This window comes from Bombina bombina, chromosome 12 (assembly GCF_027579735.1).
Source record: "Bombina bombina isolate aBomBom1 chromosome 12, aBomBom1.pri, whole genome shotgun sequence".
NCBI classification, from domain to species: Eukaryota; Metazoa; Chordata; class Amphibia; order Anura; family Bombinatoridae; genus Bombina; species Bombina bombina.
The window spans coordinates 10,643,657-10,664,868 of NC_069510.1; the positions used below are offsets into that span (position 1 = coordinate 10,643,657).

At 40.6% G+C, this 21,212-nt stretch overlaps 1 protein-coding gene across 1 annotated transcript in view; it reads right to left on the reverse strand.

Moving 5' to 3' along the window:
• MED27 (mediator complex subunit 27) overlaps positions 1-21,212 on the reverse strand; it is a 742,931-nt gene that overhangs the window by 478,315 nt on the left and 243,404 nt on the right. The window contains exon 3 of the mRNA XM_053695497.1: positions 18,608-18,738. Within this exon, the coding sequence (XP_053551472.1) occupies positions 18,608-18,738 (131 nt within the window). The remainder of the gene's footprint in view (positions 1-18,607; positions 18,739-21,212) is intronic.

Here is a 21,212-nt window from a genome sequence, read left to right on the forward strand (position 1 = left end):
CTGATTCACTAAAGCTCCCTCCAGCCTCACCAGTCCCTATGTTATTCTATGTAGCTGATTCACTAAAGCTCCCTCCAGCCTCACCAGTCCCTATGTTATTATATGTAGCTGATTCACTAAATCTCCCTCCAGCCTCACCAGTCCCTATGTTATTCTATGTAGCCGATTCACTAAAGCTCCCTCCAGCCTCACCTGTCCCTATGTTATTCTATGTAGCTGATTCACTAAAGCTCCCTCCAGCCTCACCAGTCCCTATGTTATTATATGTAGCTGATTCACTAAATCTCCCTCCAGCCTCACCAGTCCCTATGTTATTCTATGTAACTGATTCCCTAAAGCTCCCTCCAGCCTCACCAGTCCATATGTTATCTATGTAGCCGATTCACTAAAACTCCCTCAAGCCTCACCTGTCCCTATGTTATTCTATGTAACTAATTCACTAAAGCTCTCTCCAGCCTCACCTGTCCCTATGTTATTCTATGTAACTAATTCACTAAAGCTCCATCCAGCCTCACCGGTCCCTATGTTATTCTATGTAACTAATTCACTAAAGCTCCCTCCAGCCTCACTAGTACTATGTTATTCTATGTAGCTGATTCACTAAAGCTCCCTCCAGGCTCACCTGTCCCTATGTTAATTTATGTAACTGATTCACTAAAGCTCCCTCCAGCCTTACCTGTCCCTATGTCATTCTATGTAACTGATTCACTAAAGCTCCCTCCAGCCTCACCTGTCCCTATGTTATCTATGTAAATGATTCACTAAAGCTCCTCCAGTCTCACCTGTCCCTATGTTATTCTATGTAGCTGATTCACTAAAGTTCCCTCCAGCCTCACCAGTCCCTATGTTATTCTATGCACCTGATTTACTAAAGCTCCCTCCAGCCTCACCAGTCCCTATGTTATTCTATGCAGCTGATTCACTAAAGCTCCTCCAGCCTCACCAGTCCCTATGTTATTCTCTGTAGCTAATTCACTAAAGCTCCCTCCAGCCTCACCAGTCCCTATGTTATTCTCTGTAGCTAATTCACTAAAGCTCCCTCCAGCCTCACCAGTCCATATGTTATTCTATGTAGCTGAGTCACTAAAGCTCCCTCCAACCTCACCAGTCCATATGTTATTCTATGTAACTGAGTCACTAAAGCTCCCTCCAGCCTCACCAGTCCATATGTTATTCTATGTAACTGAGTCACTAAAGCTCCCTCCAACCTCACCAGTCCATATGTTATTCTATGTAACTGAGTCACTAAAGCTCCCTCCAGCCTCACCAGTCCATATGTTATTCTATGTAACTGAGTCACTAAAGCTCCCTCCAACCTCACCAGTCCATATGTTATTCTATGTAACTGAGTCACTAAAGCTCCCTCCAGCCTCACCTGTCCATATGTTATTCTATGTAACTGAGCCACTAAAGCTCCCTCCAACCTCACCAGTCCATATGTTATCTATGTAGCCGATTCACTAAAGCTCATGAAACTATCCATACAATGATCTTTGCTAACACAAAATAGAAATGAAATGAAAGAAATGAATTTGTCAGGCAAGAATAAAAACAAAATGTATGCTTACCTGATAAATGTATTTCTTTCCGGATATGGTGAGTCCACGGCTTGAGTAATTACTGTTGGGAATATCACTCCTGGCCAGCAGGAGGAGGCAAAGAGCACCACAGTTAAACTGTTAAGTAGCACTCCTTTAAAGGGACACTCAGGTTAAATTAAATTTTCATGATTCAGATACAGCTTGTAGTTTTAAACAACTTTCCAATTTACTTCCATTAAAAAAAATGTGCACAGTCTTTTATATTTACAATTTTTGAGTCACCAGATCCTACTGAGCATGTGCAAGAATTCACAGACTATACGTATATGCATTTGTGATTGGCTGATTGCTATCACATGGTACAAGGGGAGTGGAAATATACATAACTTTGAAATTTGTTTAAAAAAAATCTACTACTCATTTGAAGTTCAGACTAAGTGCTATTGCATTGTCTTGTTATCTTGCATTTGTTGATTATGCAAATCTAATGTGTTGATTGGTCCTTTAACCACAGACCCCAGTCATTCGAAGGGAAATGGAGAAAAAGGAGTAACACAAGGTGTACAGGTGCTTGAGGTTATAGTCAAAAGAACAACTGTTTTAAAATAAAGGGTGGGGCCGTGGACTCACCATATCCGGAAATAAATAAATTTACCAGTTAGGCATAATTTTTGTTTTTATTTCCTAAGATATGGTGAGTCCCCGGCTTGAGAAATTACTTTTGGGAACCAATACCCAAGCTAGACGACACAGATAAATAGGGAGGGACAAGACAGGCAGTCATAAACAGAAGGCACCACCTATTGAAGAACCTTTCTCACAAAAGAAACCTCAGCCGATGCAAAAGTATCAAATTTGGAAAATTTGGAAAAAGTATGTAGAGAAGACCAAGTTGCAGCTTTGCAAATTTGTTCCACAGAAGCTTCATTTTTGAAAGCCCAAGAAGAGGAAACAGCTCTAGTGGAATGAGCCGTAATTCTCTGAGGAGGCTGCTGTCCAGCCGTCTCATATGCCAAACGAATTATACTATGTAACTAAAAAGTATGAGTAGTAGCAGTAGCTTTCTGACATTTACATTTCCCAGAGAAACAGACAAAGAGGGCAGAGGACTGGCGAAAATCCTTAGTCGCCTGTAAGTAGAATTCAAGAGCACGTACAACATCCCAATTGTGTAACAAACGTTCTTTGGAAGAAAAGGGATTAGGACACAGAAAGGGAACAACAATTTCCTGGTTGATATTTCTATTAGAAACAACCTAAAGAAGGAAACCTAACTTAGTACGAAGAACCGCCTTATGGGCATGAAAAATAAGATACGGGGAATCACACTGCAGAGCTGAGAGTTCTGAGACTCTTTGAGCAGAAGAGATAGCAACAAGAAACAAAACCTTCCAAGATAACTTAATGTCTATGGAATGTAATGGCTCAAACAGCCAGCTTTAAAACTTTAAGAACAAGGTTAAGGCTCCAAGGAGAAGCAACAGGCTTAAAGACAGGACTGATTTTGACCAAGGCCTGACAAAAAGACAAAAAAACATTGCACATCTGGCACATCCGCCAAACGTTTATGTAGTAAAACTGATAAAGCAGAAATCTGACACTACAGGGTACTGACTGACAATCCCTTCTCCAGGCCTTCCTGAAGAAAATATAAAATTCTAGGAATTCTAATTCTACTCCAAGATTCACACCAATAAAGATATTTATGCCATATATTAAGGTAAATCTTTCTAGTAACAGGCTTGCCTGAATCATGGTCTCAATGACCAACTCAGAAAAACCACGCTTAGACAGAATTAAGCGTTCAATCTCCAAGCAGTCAGCTTCAGAGAAACGAGATTTGGATGAAGGAAAAGACTGTGAATCAGGAGGTCCTTCCTCAGATGTAGTCTGCAATGTGGGAGAGATGACATCTCCGCTAGGTCTGCAAACCAGATCCTGCGAGACCACAAGGGGCTATTAGAATCACCGTCGCCCCCTCCTGTTTAATATGAGCAATAACTCGTGGAAGGAGAGCAAACGGAGGAAACATGTATGCCAACCTAAAAAACCAAAGGAACCGCCAGAGCATCTATCAGAATGGCTTGCAGATCTCTTGACCTTGAACCATACCTTGGAAGCTTGGCGTTCTGACGGGACGCCATCAGATCTAACATCCTCCATTTGAGGACTAAGCTGGAAAACACCTCCGGATGGAGTTCCCACTCCCCAGGATGAAATGTCTGTCTGCTCAGAAAATCCGCTTCCCAGTTGTCTACTCCTGTAATGTGCATGGCAGATAGACAGCAATTGTGGGTCTCTGCCCACTGAAGAATCCGAGTAACCTCCTTCATGGCTAAGGAACTCCACGAGTTCCTCCCTGGTGATTGATGTAAGCCACAGAGGTTATGTTGACTGAAACCTGATAAACTGGGCTGAGGACAACTGAGGCCAAGCCACTAGAGCATTGTAAATCGCCCTCAACTTCAAGATGTTGATGGGAAGAGCAGACTCCTCCAGAGTCTAAAGGCCCTGTGCTTTTAATGAATTCCAGACTGCTCCCCAGCCCAGCAGGCTGACGTCTGTGGTCACGATCACCCAGGAAAGTCTCCGAAAGCATGAGCCCTGAGACAGATGTTCCTGAGAAATACACCACAGGAAAGAATCCCTTGACAACTGCTCTAACTCTTTGCTCTGAGATAGATCCGCATAGTTGCTATTCCATTGAGCATGTACAACTGGAGAGCTCTCAAATGGAATCGAGCAAAAGGAATGATGTTCATGGAAGTCACCATCAGACTGATTACCTCCATACATTGAGACACTGAAGGATGAGCAGTAGCCTGATATAGAGAGGCAAGAGGAAATTATTTTGTTTTTCCTGACCTCTGTCAAAAAAATCTTCATCAATAATCTATTATGGTCCCTAAGAACACTACTCTTGTAGCAGGGGAAAGGGAGCTTTTTTCCAGATTCACATTCCATCCGTGGGAACAAAGAAAAGACAACAATATCTCTGTGTGAGATTTTGCTTGTTGAAAAGATGGTGCCTGAACAAATATGTCGTCCAGGTAGGGTGCCACAGCAATACCACAAGAATAGATCAATGCCAAAAGAGCCCACAGAACCCTTGAAAAAATTCTGGGAGACGTGAGCCTCGAGGGCCACAAAGAGGAAATGTTTGTCCAGAAAGGCGAATCTCAGGAATCTGTGATGGTCCCTGTGAATAGAAACATGAAGATATGCATCCTTTAGGTCTATGGTTGTCATGAACTGACCCTCTTGTACTAAAGGAAGAATGGAGTGTATAGTCTACATCTTGAAGGATGGAACTTTAAGAAAATTGTTTAGACACTACAAGTCTAGAACGGGATGGAAAGTTCCCTCTTTTTTGGGAACCACAAATAGGTTGGCGTAGAACCCGAGACCCTGTTCCTGCACTGGAACTGGAACTATCACTCCCAGGGAGGAAAGATGTTGTATACATTTCAAGAACGCCTCTCTCTTTATCTGGTCTGCAGATAATCTTGAGAGAAGGAATCTGCCTCTGGGAGGAAAAGTCTTGAATTCCAATTTGTAACCCTGGCATACTATGTCCACAGTCAAAGGATTTGGGACATCTCGTATCCAAGCTTGAGAGAACTGAGAAAGTCTGCCCCCCACCTGATCCGATCCCGGATCGGGGGCAAACCCTTCATGCTGATTTGGAATCAGCTGTGGATTTCTTTGATTGTTTCCCCTTGTTCTAAGACTGATTGGGTTTCCAAGAAGACTTGGATTGTTCCTGCTTGGAAGAAGAAGGGGAAGGCTTTCCTCTGAAGTTACGAAAGGAATGAAAATTACTCTGATGTCCTTTAAGCCTATTCGTCTTATCTTGAGGTAGAAAAGACCCTTTTCCACCCATAATATCAGAGATAATTTCTGTCATACCGAGTCCAAACAAGGTTTTGCCCTTGTAATGAATCGCCAGAAGCTTGACTTTAGAGGAAACATCCGCTGACCAGGATTTCAACCATAATGCCCTGCGGGCTAGGACAGTGAAACTAGAAGTTTTAGCTCCTAGTCTAACAACCTGTAAAATGGCATCTGCAATAAAGGAATTAGCCAACTTAAGAGCTTTAATCTTATCTTGAATTTCATCCAAGGAAGTCTCTACTTGAAGAGAATCAGACAAGGCATCGAACCAATAAGATGCCGCACTAGTCACAGTGGCAATACACACCGCAGTTTGCCATTGGAGACCTTGATGTACATATAAAATACTACACTAACTAGGCTAGATACTCCAAAACTGGACACCCTTTTAATTTTATGGATATTTATTTTTAATTTGACTTTCATTTTATTTTATTTCATTTTATTTTATCTTATAGTGAATAATTTGATATAATTTGTTAAATCATCCTCTTCTCATGTATTCGTTATCTTGTTAAGCCATAGCCCTTTTTATTCTGCAAAATGGAAAGATATGGACACTAGAAGATGTAGGACTGTACAGAACTCGTGACATTCAATGTATGGATATGTTTTGCCTTTTTTCTTTTGTGATGTACTCTGTTCACTTATTAATAAAAAGAATTTAACTAAAATACTACACTAACACAAGCGCTTCCCGTATGTATAATAATAAGGTCCAACAGGATTAAAAACCCTTGAAATGGATATACAATAAATAATAAATAAAATGGATATGCAATAGATAACGATGATCTCATAAAAAGAAACCTATTATCAAACCATATGTGACCAGTTAATAATAAATATACATAACAATTCAAAATAAATATTGATCAAATGTTCTTAAAAGATAAATGTCGTTATGAAGCAGTAAGTAAAATAGCAGCCAAAAAACTCAGCAATAAATATAATGTTAGTAAAAGTAAAGTGCTGAAGCAGCGAGTAGCATAGTAGCCAAAAAATCCACAGTTAGTAAATGTCAATTAATAAAGCATGCTGTATTAAAGTAGCCAATGGAACGCTGCCACAGTGTTAGTATATTGGTAAATGCAAATATGTATATATGCTGCATTTGAAGGTCTCCATTAACCACAAACGTTATAACCGCTCATATGGGAAAGAGAATCAATCTGACCTTCAGTTTAGATGATCCGGACCTAAGCCGTGAGCTCAGTTAGTGTGACTACGGTTAGTAAGATAGTGATAGATCCATGCACAGATCCCTATGAGTGGACATTTGTGTGTTCCATAGATAGTATACGAAAGAGTATAAATCCGAGTGCAGCTCCAAATGTCAAAAGGGTCTCTGGTGAATCCTTTGATAGAAAGCCTGTAAAAAGAAAAAATACAAGAGTGCACTCTCTAAGAGTAAAAGTATTTACTTAGAAACTTAAAAGCGCAAACAAAATAGACGTACAAGATTAAAAGCAATAAATGCAGTGAGTGAATAATATCACTCTGTGAATGCTCCTCCCCGGCTCAGATGAAAAGAATGCTTCTGGAAACACTGGGATCTTAAGCAGCAATATATCGGATAGTCAATCAGCCTGTCAGCTGTCACAGAAATCTTTGCCGCTTGTAATCCATAAGTGTTACAGCCGGTCCGCTGTTCCAAAAACATTTGCAGGGAGAGAGCAGTAAAGCCTCAACGCGTTTCCTCTGGTCTCCACCAGACTTTTTCAAGAGGTACTACCTAATAATTTCCCTATTGATGTTGTTAGAATTCACAAATTTAGGTAAAAATTTAAATTTAGTCCGCAACACAGCTTTATCTGGATGAAAAATCAGATAAGGAGACTCACAAGAGAGCAGACAATTCAGAAACTTATCTAGCAAAAGAGATAGACAAAATAAATAACACTTTCTAAGACAGTAGTTTAATATCCAAAGAATGCATAGGCTCAAAAGGAGGAGTCTGCAAAACCTTTAAAACCAAATTGAGATTAAAAGGAGGAGAAATTGATTTAATAACAGGTTTGATACAAATCAAAGCCTGAACAAACAGTGAATATCAGGAAGCTTAGCAATCTTTCTATGAAATAAGACAGAAAGAGCAGATATTTGTCCTTTCAAAGTATTTGCAGACAAACCTTTAACCAAACCATCCTGAAGAAACTGTAGAATCCTAGGAATTCTAAAAGAATGCCAAGAATAATTATGAGTAGAACAACATGAAATATAGGTTTTCCAAACCCTATGATAAATCTTCCTTGAAACAGACTTAGTCAGATAAACCTCTAGGACTAAGAACTAAGCGTTCAATTTCCATGCCTTCAAATTTAGAGATATGAGATCCTGATGGAAAACTGGGCCTTGAGACAGAAGGTCTGGTCTTATAGGAAGTTACCAAGGCTGGCAACTGGACATTCGGACAAGGTCCGCATATCAAAACCTGCGAGGCCATGCTGGTGCTATCATAAACACATAAGATTGTTCAGTTATGATCTTGGAGTTCACCTTTGGAAGAAGAACCAAAAGCGGAAAAATTTAAGCATGTTGGTAAAACCAGGGAACTGCTAGAGCATCCATCATTTCCGCCTGAGGATCCCTGGACCTGGAAAGTTATCTGGGAAGTTTCTTATTCAGATGAAAGGCCATCAGATCTATTTCTGGAAGACCCCACATCTGTACAAGTTGAAAAAACACATCTGGATGGAGAGAACGCTCCCCCGGATGTAGAGAATGAAGGCTGAGATAATCCGCTTCCCAATTGTCTACACTTGGAATATGAATTTTGACAAGAGTTGGATTCTGCAGAAAAGAAAGCATAAGCAAAATTTCTTTCATTGCTAAAGGACTGCAAGTCCCCCCTTGATGATTGACATATGCCACTGTTGTGATATTGTCTGCTTGAAAACAAATGCAAAGTTCTCTCTTCAATAGTGGCCAAGCTTGAAGAGCTATGAAAATAGCAGAGTTCTAAAATATTGATTGGTAACCTCGCCTCTTGAGGATTCCAAACCCCTTGTGCTGTCAGAGACTCCCAGACAGCTCCCAACCTGTAAGACTTGCATCTGTTGTGATCACTGTCCAGGAAGGCCAAACAAAGGAGGTCCCTTGAACAATAAGGTGATAGTTTAACCACCAAGTCAGAGAAAGTTGAGTGTTGGGATTTAAGTATATCAACTGTGATATCTGAGCATAATCCCTGCACCACTGGTGCAACATGCAAAGCTGTAGAGGTCTCATATGAAAATGAGCAAAGAAGATTGCTTCCGATGCTGCAATCATGAGACCTAAAACTTCCATGCACATAACCACCGAAGGGAATGATAGAGACTGAAGGTTTAGACAAGCTAAGACCAATTTCATTTGTCTCTTGTCTGTTAGAGCAAGAGTCATGGACACTGAATCTATCTGGAAACCTAGGAAGGTGACCTTTGCCTGAGGATTCAAGAAACTCTTTGGTAAATTGATCCTTTAACCATGTATTTGAAGAAACAACATTGTTTTTGTGTGTCAGATTCTGCTAAATGAAAATGAAATAAGTAAACACCACAATACCCTGCTCTCTGATTACAGACAGAAGGGTACCGAGAACCTTCGAGAAAATTCTTGGTGCTGTTGCTAGGTCAAATGGAAGAGCGATAAATTGGAAATTCTTGTCTAGAAAAGAGAATCTCAGAAAAGGATAGTGGTCTGGATGAATCAGAATGTGAAGATAAGCGTCCTGTAAGTCCTGTGGACATGAAATGACATTGCTGAACAAAAGGCAGGATAGTCCTTATAGTCACCATCTTGAAAGTTGGGACTATTACAAAACGATTTAAAGTTTTAAGATCCAGGATTGGTCTGAAAGAATCTTCCTTCTTTGGGACAATGAATAGATTTGAATAGAAACCCAATCCTTGTTACTGCTGAGAAACTGGTACAATCAACCCTGAAAGCTCTAGGTCTGAAACACACTTCAGAAAAGCCTGAGCCTTCAAATGGTTTATTGGAACATGAGTAAGAAAGAATCTTCCCATGGGAGATCTAATTCTGAAACCTATTTGACACCCTTGAGAAACAATATTCTGAATCCATTGATTTTGGACAGAATCTGTCCAAATGTCTTGAAATAACTTTAGTCTGCCCCCCACCAGAAGAACTGGTTTGAGGGCCACACCTTCATGCAGTCTTAGGGGCTGGATTTGGTTTCTTATAAGGCTTGGATTTATTACAATTCGGAGATGGTCTCCAATTAGAGCAAGAGGCCTTAGGGGAAGGAGAGGTTTTCTGTTCTCTATTCTGACGAGAGGCACGAAAACGATTGGGAGCTTTAAATTTACCCTTTGATTTCTTGTGTTGGGGCAGAAAAACTCCCGTACCCCCAGTGATAGTGGAGATAATAGAATCCAATTGAGAACCAAACAAATTATTACCCTGAAAAGATAAGAGATCAAAATCTAGATTTAGACACCATGTCAGCATTCCAAGATTTAAGCCATAAAGCTCTTCTAGTTAGAATAGCTAAAGAAATAGATTTGACATTAATCTTAATAACATCAAATATAGCATCACAAATGAAATTATTTGCATGTTGAAGTAAAAGAACAAAGCTAGATAGTTAAGGACCTGATAACTGCTGCGCTAAACTGTCCAACCAAAAGTTGAAACAGCAGCAACATCAGCCATAGAAATAGCTGGTCTAAGAATATAGCCAGTAAGTAAATATGCTCTTCTAAGATAAGATTCAAGCTTCCTATCTAAAGGATCCTTAAAAGAAGTACTATCTTCCATAGAAATAGAAGTACGTTTGGCAAGAGTGGAAATAGCCCCATCAACCTTAGGGACCTTTTCCCAAAACTCTAGACTAGCCACAGGTAAAGGATACCACTAAGGAATCTGAATTAAGAATTTAGATGATTATTAGCTTTGCTATCAGGAGGACTAGACTCCTCAATACCCAAAGTAAACAATACTTCCTTTAATAGAGAATATGTTCAATTTTAAATAAAAAAGAAGATTTGTCAATTTTTGTCTCTGATGCAGGATCCTATGAGTCAGAGGAACCCTCATCAGTAGAGGATATTTCAGTATGCTGCCGGTCAGTACAAAAATCATTAGATCTATGACCTTTTACGTTTATTTCAAGGCAAAATAACAGTCATAGCCTTCTCTATGGCTGCAGCAATAACATTTTTCATATCTAAAGGAATATCAGGTACATTAGACTGAGATGGAATAACAGTAGATATATTTGTACTCATAGAAATATTATCAGCATGTAATAGTTTGTTATAACAAATGCCACATAATTGATCTGAAGAAATAAGATCAGCTTGTTTATAACAAACACACTTAGTTTTAGTAGTAGTGTGTTCAGGCAGCTTAGTTCCTACAGTAACATCAGAGGCAGGATCAGTTTGAGACATCTTGCAAAATGTAGCAAAAAAAAGAAAAAATAACATTTAAAAAAAATATCTAAATTCCTTAATATTGCAGTTTCAGGAATGGGAAAAAATGCTTTTGATAATTTTTTATACAAAAAACAGAATTTATGTTTACCTGATAAATTACTTTCTCCAACGGTGTGTCCGGTCCACGGCGTCATCCTTACTTGTGGGATATTCTCTTCCCCAACAGGAAATGGCAAAGAGCCCAGCAAAGCTGGTCACATGATCCCTCCTAGGCTCCGCCTTCCCCAGTCATTCGACCGACGTAAAGGAGGAATATTTGCATAGGAGAAATCATATGATACCGTGGTGACTGTAGTTAAAGAAAATAAATTATCAGACCTGATTAAAAAACCAGGGCGGGCCGTGGACCGGACACACCGTTGGAGAAAGTAATTTATCAGGTAAACATAAATTCTGTTTTCTCCAACATAGGTGTGTCCGGTCCACGGCGTCATCCTTACTTGTGGGAACCAATACCAAAGCTTTAGGACACGGATGAAGGGAGGGAGCAAATCAGGTCACCTAAATGGAAGGCACCACGGCTTGCAAAACCTTTCTCCCAAAAATAGCCTCAGAAGAAGCAAAAGTATCAAACTTGTAAAATTTGGTAAAAGTGTGCAGTGAAGACCAAGTCGCTGCCTTACATATCTGATCAACAGAAGCCTCGTTCTTGAAGGCCCATGTGGAAGCCACAGCCCTAGTGGAATGAGCTGTGATTCTTTCAGGAGGCTGCCGTCCGGCAGTCTCATAAGCCAATCTGATGATGCTTTTAATCCAAAAAGAGAGAGAGGTAGAAGTTGCTTTTTGACCTCTCCTTTTACCAGAATAAACAACAAACAAGGAAGATGTTTGTCTAAAATCCTTTGTAGCATCTAAATAGAATTTTAGAGCGCGAACAACATCCAAATTGTGCAACAAACGTTCCTTCTTTGAAACTGGATTCGGACACAAAGAAGGCACGACTATCTCCTGGTTAATGTTTTTGTTAGAAACAACTTTCGGAAGAAAACCAGGTTTAGTACGTAAAACCACCTTATCTGCATGGAACACCAGATAAGGAGGAGAACACTGCAGAGCAGATAATTCTGAAACTCTTCTAGCAGAAGAAATTGCAACCAAAAACAAAACTTTCCAAGATAATAACTTAATATCAACGGAATGTAAGGGTTCAAACGGAACCCCCTGAAGAACTGAAAGAACTAAATTGAGACTCCAAGGAGGAGTCAAAGGTTTGGAAACAGGCTTGATTCTAACCAGAGCCTGAACAAAGGCTTGAACATCTGGCACAGCTGCCAGCTTTTTGTGAAGTAACACAGACAAGGCAGAAATCTGTCCCTTCAAGGAACTTGCAGATAATCCTTTCTCCAATCCTTCTTGAAGAAAGGATAGAATCTTAGGAATTTTTACCTTGTCCCAAGGGAATCCTTTAGATTCACACCAACAGATATATTTTTTCCATATTTTGTGGTAAATTTTTCTAGTTACAGGCTTTCTGGCCTGAACAAGAGTATCAATAAAAGAATCTGAGAACCCTCGCTTTGATAAGATCAAGCGTTCAATCTCCAAGCAGTCAGTTGGAGTGAAACCAGATTCGGATGTTCGAACGGACCCTGAACAAGAAGGTCTCGTCTCAAAGGTAGCTTCCATGGTGGAGCCGATGACATATTCACCAGGTCTGCATACCAAGTCCTGCGTGGCCACGCAGGAGCTATCAAGATCACCGATGCCCTCTCCTGATTGATCCTGGCTACCAGCCTGGGGATGAGAGGAAACGGCGGGAATACATAAGCTAGTTTGAAGGTCCAAGGTGCTACTAGTGCATCTACTAGAGTCGCCTTGGGATCCCTGGATCTGGACCCGTAGCAAGGAACCTTGAAGTTCTGACGAGAGGCCATCAGATCCATGTCTGGAATGCCCCACAGTTGAGTAATGTGGGCAAAGATTTCCGGATGGAGTTCCCACTCCCCCGGATGTAATGTCTGACGACTCAGAAAATCCGCTTCCCAATTATCCACTCCTGGGATGTGGATTGCAGACAAGTGGCAGGAGTGAGTCTCCGCCCATTGAATGATTTTGGTCACTTCTTCCATCGCCAGGGAACTCCTTGTTCCCCCCTGATGGTTGATGTACGCAACAGTCGTCATGTTGTCTGATTGAAACCGTATGAACTTGGCCTTTGCTAGCTGAGGCCAAGCCTTGAGAGCATTGAGTATCGCTCTCAGTTCCAGAATATTTATCGGTAGAAGAGATCCTTCCCGAGACCAAAGACCCTGAGCTTTCAGGGGTCCCCAGACCGCGCCCCAGCCCATCAGACTGGCGTCGGTCGTGACAATGACCCACTCTGGTCTGCGGAAGCTCATCCCCTGTGACAGGTTGTCCAGGGACAGCCACCAACGGAGTGAATCTCTGGTCCTCTGATTTACTTGTATCGTCGGAGACAAGTCTGTATAGTCCCCATTCCACTGACTGAGCATGCACAGTTGTAATGGTCTTAGATGAATGCGCGCAAAAGGAACTATGTCCATTGCCGCTACCATCAAACCTATTACTTCCATGCACTGCGCTATGGAAGGAAGAGGAACGGAATGAAGTATTTGACAAGAGTTTAGAAGTTTTGTTTTTCTGGCCTCTGTCAGAAAAATCCTCATTTCTAAGGAGTCTATTATTGTTCCCAAGAAGGGAACCCTCGTTGACGGAGATAGAGAACTCTTTTCTACGTTCACTTTCCATCCGTGAGATCTGAGAAAGGCCAGGACAATGTCCGTGTGAGCCTTTGCTAGAGGAAGGGACGACGCTTGAATCAGAATGTCGTCCAAGTAAGGTACTACTGCAATGCCCCTTGGTCTTAGCACCGCTAGAAGGGACCCTAGTACCTTTGTGAAAATCCTTGGAGCAGTGGCTAATCCGAACGGAAGTGCCACGAACTGGTAATGCTTGTCCAGGAATGCGAACCTTAGGAACCGATGATGTTCCTTGTGGATAGGAATATGTAGATACGCATCCTTTAAATCCACCGTGGTCATGAATTGACCTTCCTGGATGGAAGGAAGAATTGTTCGAATGGTTTCCATTTTGAACGATGGAACCTTGAGAAACTTGTTTAGGATCTTGAGATCTAAGATTGGTCTGAACGTTCCCTCTTTTTTGGGAACTACGAACAGATTGGAGTAGAACCCCATCCCTTGTTCTCCTAATGGAACAGGATGAATCACTCCCATTTTTAACAGGTCTTCTACACAATGTAAGAATGCCTGTTTTTTTATGTGGTCTGAAGACAATTGAGACCTGTGGAACCTCCCCCTTGGGGGAAGCCCTTTGAATTCCAGAAGATAACCTTGGGAGACTATTTCTAGCGCCCAAGGATCCAGAACATCTCTTGCCCAAGCCTGAGTGAAGAGAGAGAGTCTGCCCCCCACCAGATCCAGTCCCGGATCGGGGGCCAACATCTCATGCTGTCTTGGTAGCAGTGGCAGGTTTCTTGGCCTGCTTTCCCTTGTTCCAGCCTTGCATTGGTCTCCAGGCTGGCTTGGCTTGAGAAGTATTACCCTCTTGCTTAGAGGACGTAGCACTTGGGGCTGGTCCGTTTCTACGAAAGGGACGAAAATTAGGTTTATTTTTGGCCTTGAAAGACCTATCCTGAGGAAGGGCGTGGCCCTTGCCCCCAGTGATATCAGAGATAATCTCTTTCAAGTCAGGGCCAAACAGCGTTTTCCCCTTGAAAGGAATGTTAAGCAATTTGTTCTTGAAAGACGCATCCGCTGACCAAGATTTTAACCAAAGCGCTCTGCGCGCCACAATAGCAAACCCAGAATTTTTCGCCGCTAACCTAGCCAATTGCAAAGTGGCGTCTAGGGTGAAAGAATTAGCCAATTTGAGAGCACGGATTCTGTCCATAATCTCCTCATAAGAAGGAGAATTACTAGTGATCGCCTTTTCTAGCTCATCGAACCAGAAACACGCGGCTGTAGTGACAGGGACAATGCATGAAATTGGTTGTAGAAGGTAACCTTGCTGAACAAACATCTTTTTAAGCAAACCTTCTAATTTTTTATCCATAGGATCTTTGAAAGCACAACTATCTTCTATGGGTATAGTGGTGCGTTTGTTTAGAGTAGAAACCGCCCCCTCGACCTTGGGGACTGTCTGCCATAAGTCCTTTCTGGGGTCGACCATAGGAAACAATTTTTTAAATATGGGGGGAGGGACGAAAGGTATACCGGGCCTTTCCCATTCTTTATTTACAATGTCCGCCACCCGCTTGGGTATAGGAAAAGCTTCGGGGGGCCCCGGGACCTCTAGGAACTTGTCCATTTTACATAGTTTCTCTGGGATGACCAAATTCTCACAATCATCCAGAGTGGATAACACCTCCTTAAGCAGAGCGCGGAGATGTTCCAACTTAAATTTAAATGTAATCACATCAGGTTCAGCTTGTTGAGAAATTTTCCCTGAATCTGAAATTTCTCCCTCAGACAAAACCTCCCTGGCCCCCTCAGACTGGTGTAGGGGCCCTTCAGAAACAATATCATCAGCGTCGTCATGCTCTTCAGTATTTTCTAAAACAGAGCAGTCGCGCTTTCGCTGATAAGTGGGCATTTTGGCTAAAATGTTTTTGATAGAATTATCCATTACAGCCGTTAATTGTTGCATAGTAAGGAGTATTGGCGCGCTAGATGTACTAGGGGCCTCTTGTGTGGGCAAGACTGGTGTAGACGAAGGAGGGGATGATGCAGTACCATGCTTACTCCCCTCACTTGAGGAATCATCTTGGGCATCATTTTCTCTAAATTTTGTGTCACATAAATCACATCTATTTAAATGAGAAGGGACCTTGGCTTCCCCACATTCAGAACACAGTCTATCTGGCAGTTCAGACATGTTAAACAGGCATAAACTTGATAACAAAGTACAAAAAACGTTTTGAAATAAAACCGTTACTGTCACTTTAAATTTTAAACTGAACACACTTTATTACTGCAATTGCGAAAAAGTATGAAGGAATTGTTCAAAATTCACCAAAATTTCACCACAGTGTCTTAAAGCCTTAAAAGTATTGCACACCAAATTTGGAAGCTTTAACCCTTAAAATAACGGAACCGGAGCCATTTTTATATTTAACCCCTTTACAGTCCCTGGTATCTGCTTTGCTGAGACCCAACCAAGCCCAAAGGGGAATACGATACCAAATGACGCCTTCAGAAAGTCTTTTCTATGTATCAGAGCTCCTCACACATGCATCTGCATGTCATGCTTCTCAAAAACAAGTGCGCAATACAGGCGCGAAAATGAGACTCTGCCTATGATTAGGGAGAGCCCCTAGAGAATAAGGTGTCCAATACAGTGCCTGCCGGTTATTTTACAAAATTCCCAAGATTAAAATAATTCCTCAAGGCTATGGAGTATAAAATATGTTTATATATAAATCGATTTAGCCCAGAAAATGTCTACAGTCTTAAAAAGCCCTTGTGAAGCCCTTATTTACTGTCTGTAATAAAATGGCTTACCGGATCCCATAGGGAAAATGACAGCTTCCAGCATTACATCGTCTTGTTAGAATGTGTCATACCTCAAGCAGCAAAAGTCTGCTCACTGTTCCCCCAACTGAAGTTAATTCCTCTCAACAGTCCTGTGTGGAACAGCCATCGATTTTAGTAACGGTTGCTAAAATCATTTTCCTCTTACAAACAGAAATCTTCATCTCTTTTCTGTTTCAGAGTAAATAGTACATACCAGCACTATTTTAAAATAACAAACTCTTGATTGAATAATAAAAACTACAGTTAAACACTAAAAAACTCTAAGCCATCTCCGTGGAGATGTTGCCTGTACAACGGCAAAGAGAATGACTGGGGAAGGCGGAGCCTAGGAGGGATCATGTGACCAGCTTTGCTGGGCTCTTTGCCATTTCCTGTTGGGGAAGAGAATATCCCACAAGTAAGGATGACGCCGTGGACCGGACACACCTATGTTGGAGAAAACATAATTTATGTAAGAACTTAACTGATAAATGAATTTATTTTATATTGGCAAGAGTCCATGAGTGACATATAGGATATACAATCCTACGAGGAGGGGCAAAGTTTCCCAAACCTCAAAATGCCTATAAATACACCCCTCACCACACCCACAATCCATCTTAACTAATAGCCAAGTAGTGGGGTGATAAAATAAGGAGTAAAAAAGAAGACAAATAGAGGAACTGGAAATAAAATTGTGCTTTTTATACAAAAATCATAACCACCATAAAAAGGGTGGGCCTCATGGACTCTTGCCAATATAGTAAGTTCTTACATAAATTATGTTTTCTTTCATGTAATTGGCAAGAGTCCATGAGCTAGTGACGTATGGGATAGAAATGACCAAGATCTGGGAGACCACAGAAGAGTCACTAGAATGGAAGGCATAAAATAAAAACAGCTATTTCCTCTGAAAAAAATTAAATCCACAAAAAAATAATGTCTTTCTTATAAATTTCACATATATTTCAAGAAAAAAACTTAAATCATAAGCAGACGAATCAAACTGAAACAGCTGCCTGAAGAACTTTTCTACCAAAGACTGCTTCCTAAGAAGCAAATACATCAAAATGGTAAAAGACCAAGTTGCTGCTTTGCAAATCTTATCAATGGAAGCATCATTCTTAAAAGCCCAAGAAGTGGCGACTGATCTAGTAGAATGAGCTGTAATTCTCTGAGGCGGAGACTGTCCCGCCTCTAAATAAGCCTTGTGAATCAAAAGCTTTAACCAAGATGCCAAAGAAACGGCAGAGGCTATCTGACCTTTCCTAAGACCAGAAAAAACAACAAATAGGCTAGAAGTCTTTCTGAAATCTTTCGTAGCTTCGACATAATATTTCAAAGCTCTTACAATGTCCAAAGAATGCAAAGATCTTTCAAGAGTTTTCTTGGGATTAGGACACAAACTTTGCCCCCTCCTGGTAGGAATGTATATCCCATATGTCACTAGCTCATGGACTCTTGCCACCTATATGAAAGAAACACCCCCCTCCAACGGCTTACCAGGCATGCAGCTTCCGCAGAATCCAGTAGAGAGTCCATCCAGTGCAGATACAGGTATTGCAGAGGAAATCTTGTAGGAAATACCAGAATCCCACAATAGAAAGCTGCAGGACAAGTCCCTGTGACATCTGAGGGCAGTCATGGCAGAAATCCCATCGGAAGAAGCACTACAACAGCACTATTCAATAGACACTTATCTATTAACAAACAAGCAGCAAACAGCCAAACCAGTACTGAAAGAGGTTATGGAAAAAGGAGAATATTGTAGATCTATTAATGGTGGAAAAGACAAGTCCCTGCAAACCGATTATAGAGGGTTTATGAACAATTTAACATGAGGTGAAACAAAGAATCAAACCATACACCAAATACATCCCTATGCCAAGCACTGTACTCTGAGGGGAAACTTGGCCTAAATATAAACTGAAAACCCCTTTTCTCTGAAGAATCAAATGCACATCTTGGATTCTTCAACCACCTCCAGTGGAGGCAAAGTACAGACTGAGGTATGTGTGAGGTGGGAGGGGTTTTATAGAGTTCTTGGGGTTTGGGATTCTTTGCCTCCTCCTAGTGGTAGAGAAGGGCAATCCCCATGAGTAATGGATCGTGGACTGTCACCACCTGTATGAAAGAAATCTGTGACACAGTACAGAGAGCACAGGAGTGTACCATGAGAAATTTGTCATACTGTACAAACAATCAAACACCTGTTAAACAAGGCATGACTTACTGTGGAGGGAGAACAAGCGTAGTGGGCTGGGCTTTGGGCCTTCGTTTAGCAGAGACGCCCATCTGATTAGCAGAACGTTTTAATGACTGCTGGTTCAGGAGGCCAGACGCAAGCCCTGCATGGTACTGCAACTGCAGAGAGGATGAGAAAATAAAGACACCGTGAGTCGTCACTTCTATAATCAAATAGACCATCTGAACAGAGTGAAATGACTTCAAGGGAAAAAAAGTGTTATTCAACATTAGGCATTTATACATTTGAGTTCTTTTTAAACAATTCAAAATTCTTACACACTGACAGTATGCTTTTTTGTTTCTTTTTTGTAATTTGTTTTATGAGTTATTGCTGGTCTAGAAACCCCAGGCCGCCTTTCAGCACACACATCAGTAGTGCATGAGTGATCACCCAGATTGTGCATTTTGACAATTTGCTTGTGGTTTGGTTGCTTCAACCCAACAACAATTTACTCTAGGTCTCTGTAAACTAAATATAATTAAAGAGACAGTAAAACTGCAAAATAAAATGTTAATGATTCAGATAGAGCATGCGATTATAAACAACTTTCCAATTTACTTTGATTATCAAATTTGCTTCGTCTCTTGGTATCCTTAGTTGAACAGTAAATCTAGGTAGGCTGATAAGCGCTACGGAGAGTGCATCTGTCAGTCTATGGCAGTAGTGTTTGTAACTATGTATAACATTGCTTTAAATATTGTGCAAACTCTGCTGCCAGTATGCTAGACACACCCACGCTCCTGGTCTAACCGAATATTACTCTTTAAATAAGATAACATGAGAACTAAGCAAAATTGATAAAAATCAATAATTTTTTTTTAATTTAAATATGATTTTATAAAATAAAATGATTTTTGAGGCAAAATGTATCTAAAGATAGATTCTATTTAAAATACACTATAATCTCCAGGTTATTCATTCTGAAATATAGATTAGTTTTTAAGTATATAGCAAGATGTTGCATATTCATGTCTGTGATGTTTATTTTGGTAAATTCATTCTATTAATCAATTCATGTCATTGAAAATATCACATATTATTGGTTTTGTAGCTCTCACAACTGTGAATGTGTCTGCAGAAATAACCTGTGCCTACTTCATTTATAAAATTAACGTACAGCATTAAGAACCTGTGCGCCCACTTGCGAAAATAAGGCCAAGAAAAACAAAAAGGTACTAAAAAGTTACTTTTAACTTAGAAACTAATACCCAGGAGGTTAACCCAATATAGATCCCCTTATATATGGGGTAGAAATGAATCTGATCCCAGGTAATATGTAGTTACTATATATAATGCCAGGCATAGGTTTAAACGAGTGTTAAAACACAATAAAAACACCCTCCTACTATGCATAATAGCAAAACTAAATCCTGTACTGAAAACAAACAGCAGAGGCTATACTATAGGAGTTTACTGTAGACACAAAATACAAGTCCCTGTGATATCCTTGGGAAGATAGTGACTTAAATTTCAACAGGAAAGAAAAAATAAGGTACACACCAAACTTGACAAACACTGTTCCCTAGGAACAGTTCCCACCTGACTATATATAACAGAGACCCTGTCCTGCAAAAAGGGCTTCCCCTTAATATGATTCCAATGTCTTGTTATACCAGCTGCAGAACAGAACATGTATGGAGAAAACAATCCTTTTGGTTTATTTTTTGTGTGAAATTGTTGTTTGTTAATTAAACCCACAATCCAATTCAATAGGCTGATCTTGCAGGAGAGCACAAAATACTGCTTATCTTATATCTCACTGTATGCACAGTGAGACCAATACTTAAGGCCTCATGATCTAGAATTATCTGATCTTGTGAGATTATCTAAGAGGTTACTTAGAAAGGCCATTTTTAGGGTTAAAGCCGATTATTTGCTACGCAGGTTCTGTGTGGGAAGGAGACATACCAACATTACAATAAAATGCTTAGAAAAAGCCCAAAAACATAATTTATGCTTACCTGATAAATTTATTTCTCTTGTGGTGTATCCAGTCCACGGATCATCCATTACTTGTGGGATATTTTCATTCCCAACAGGAAGTTGCAAGAGGACACCCACAGCAGAGCTGTCTATATAGCTCCTCCCCTAACTGCCATATCCAGTCATTCGACCGAAAACAAGCATAGAAAGGAGAAACCATAGGGTGCAGTGGTGACTGTAGTTTAAAATTAAAAAATACCTGCCTTAAAATGACAGGGCGGGCCGTGGACTGGATACACCACAAGAGAAATAAATTTATCAGGTAAGCATAAATTATGTTTTCTCTTGTAAGGTGTATCCAGTCCACGGATCATCCATTACTTGTGGGATACCAATACCAAAGCTAAAGTACACGGATGAAGGGAGGGACAAGGCAGGTACTTAAATGGAAGGTACCACTGCCTGTAAAACCTTTCTCCAAAAAATAGCCTCCGAAGAAGCAAAAGTATCAAATTTGTAGAATTTTGAAAAAGTATGAAGCGAAGACCAAGTCGCTGCCTTGCAAATCTGTTCAAAAGAAGCCTTATTTTTAAAGGTCCATGTGGAAGCCACAGCTCTAATAGAATGAGCTGTAATCCTTTCATAGGCTAAGCGGATTATGCTTCTT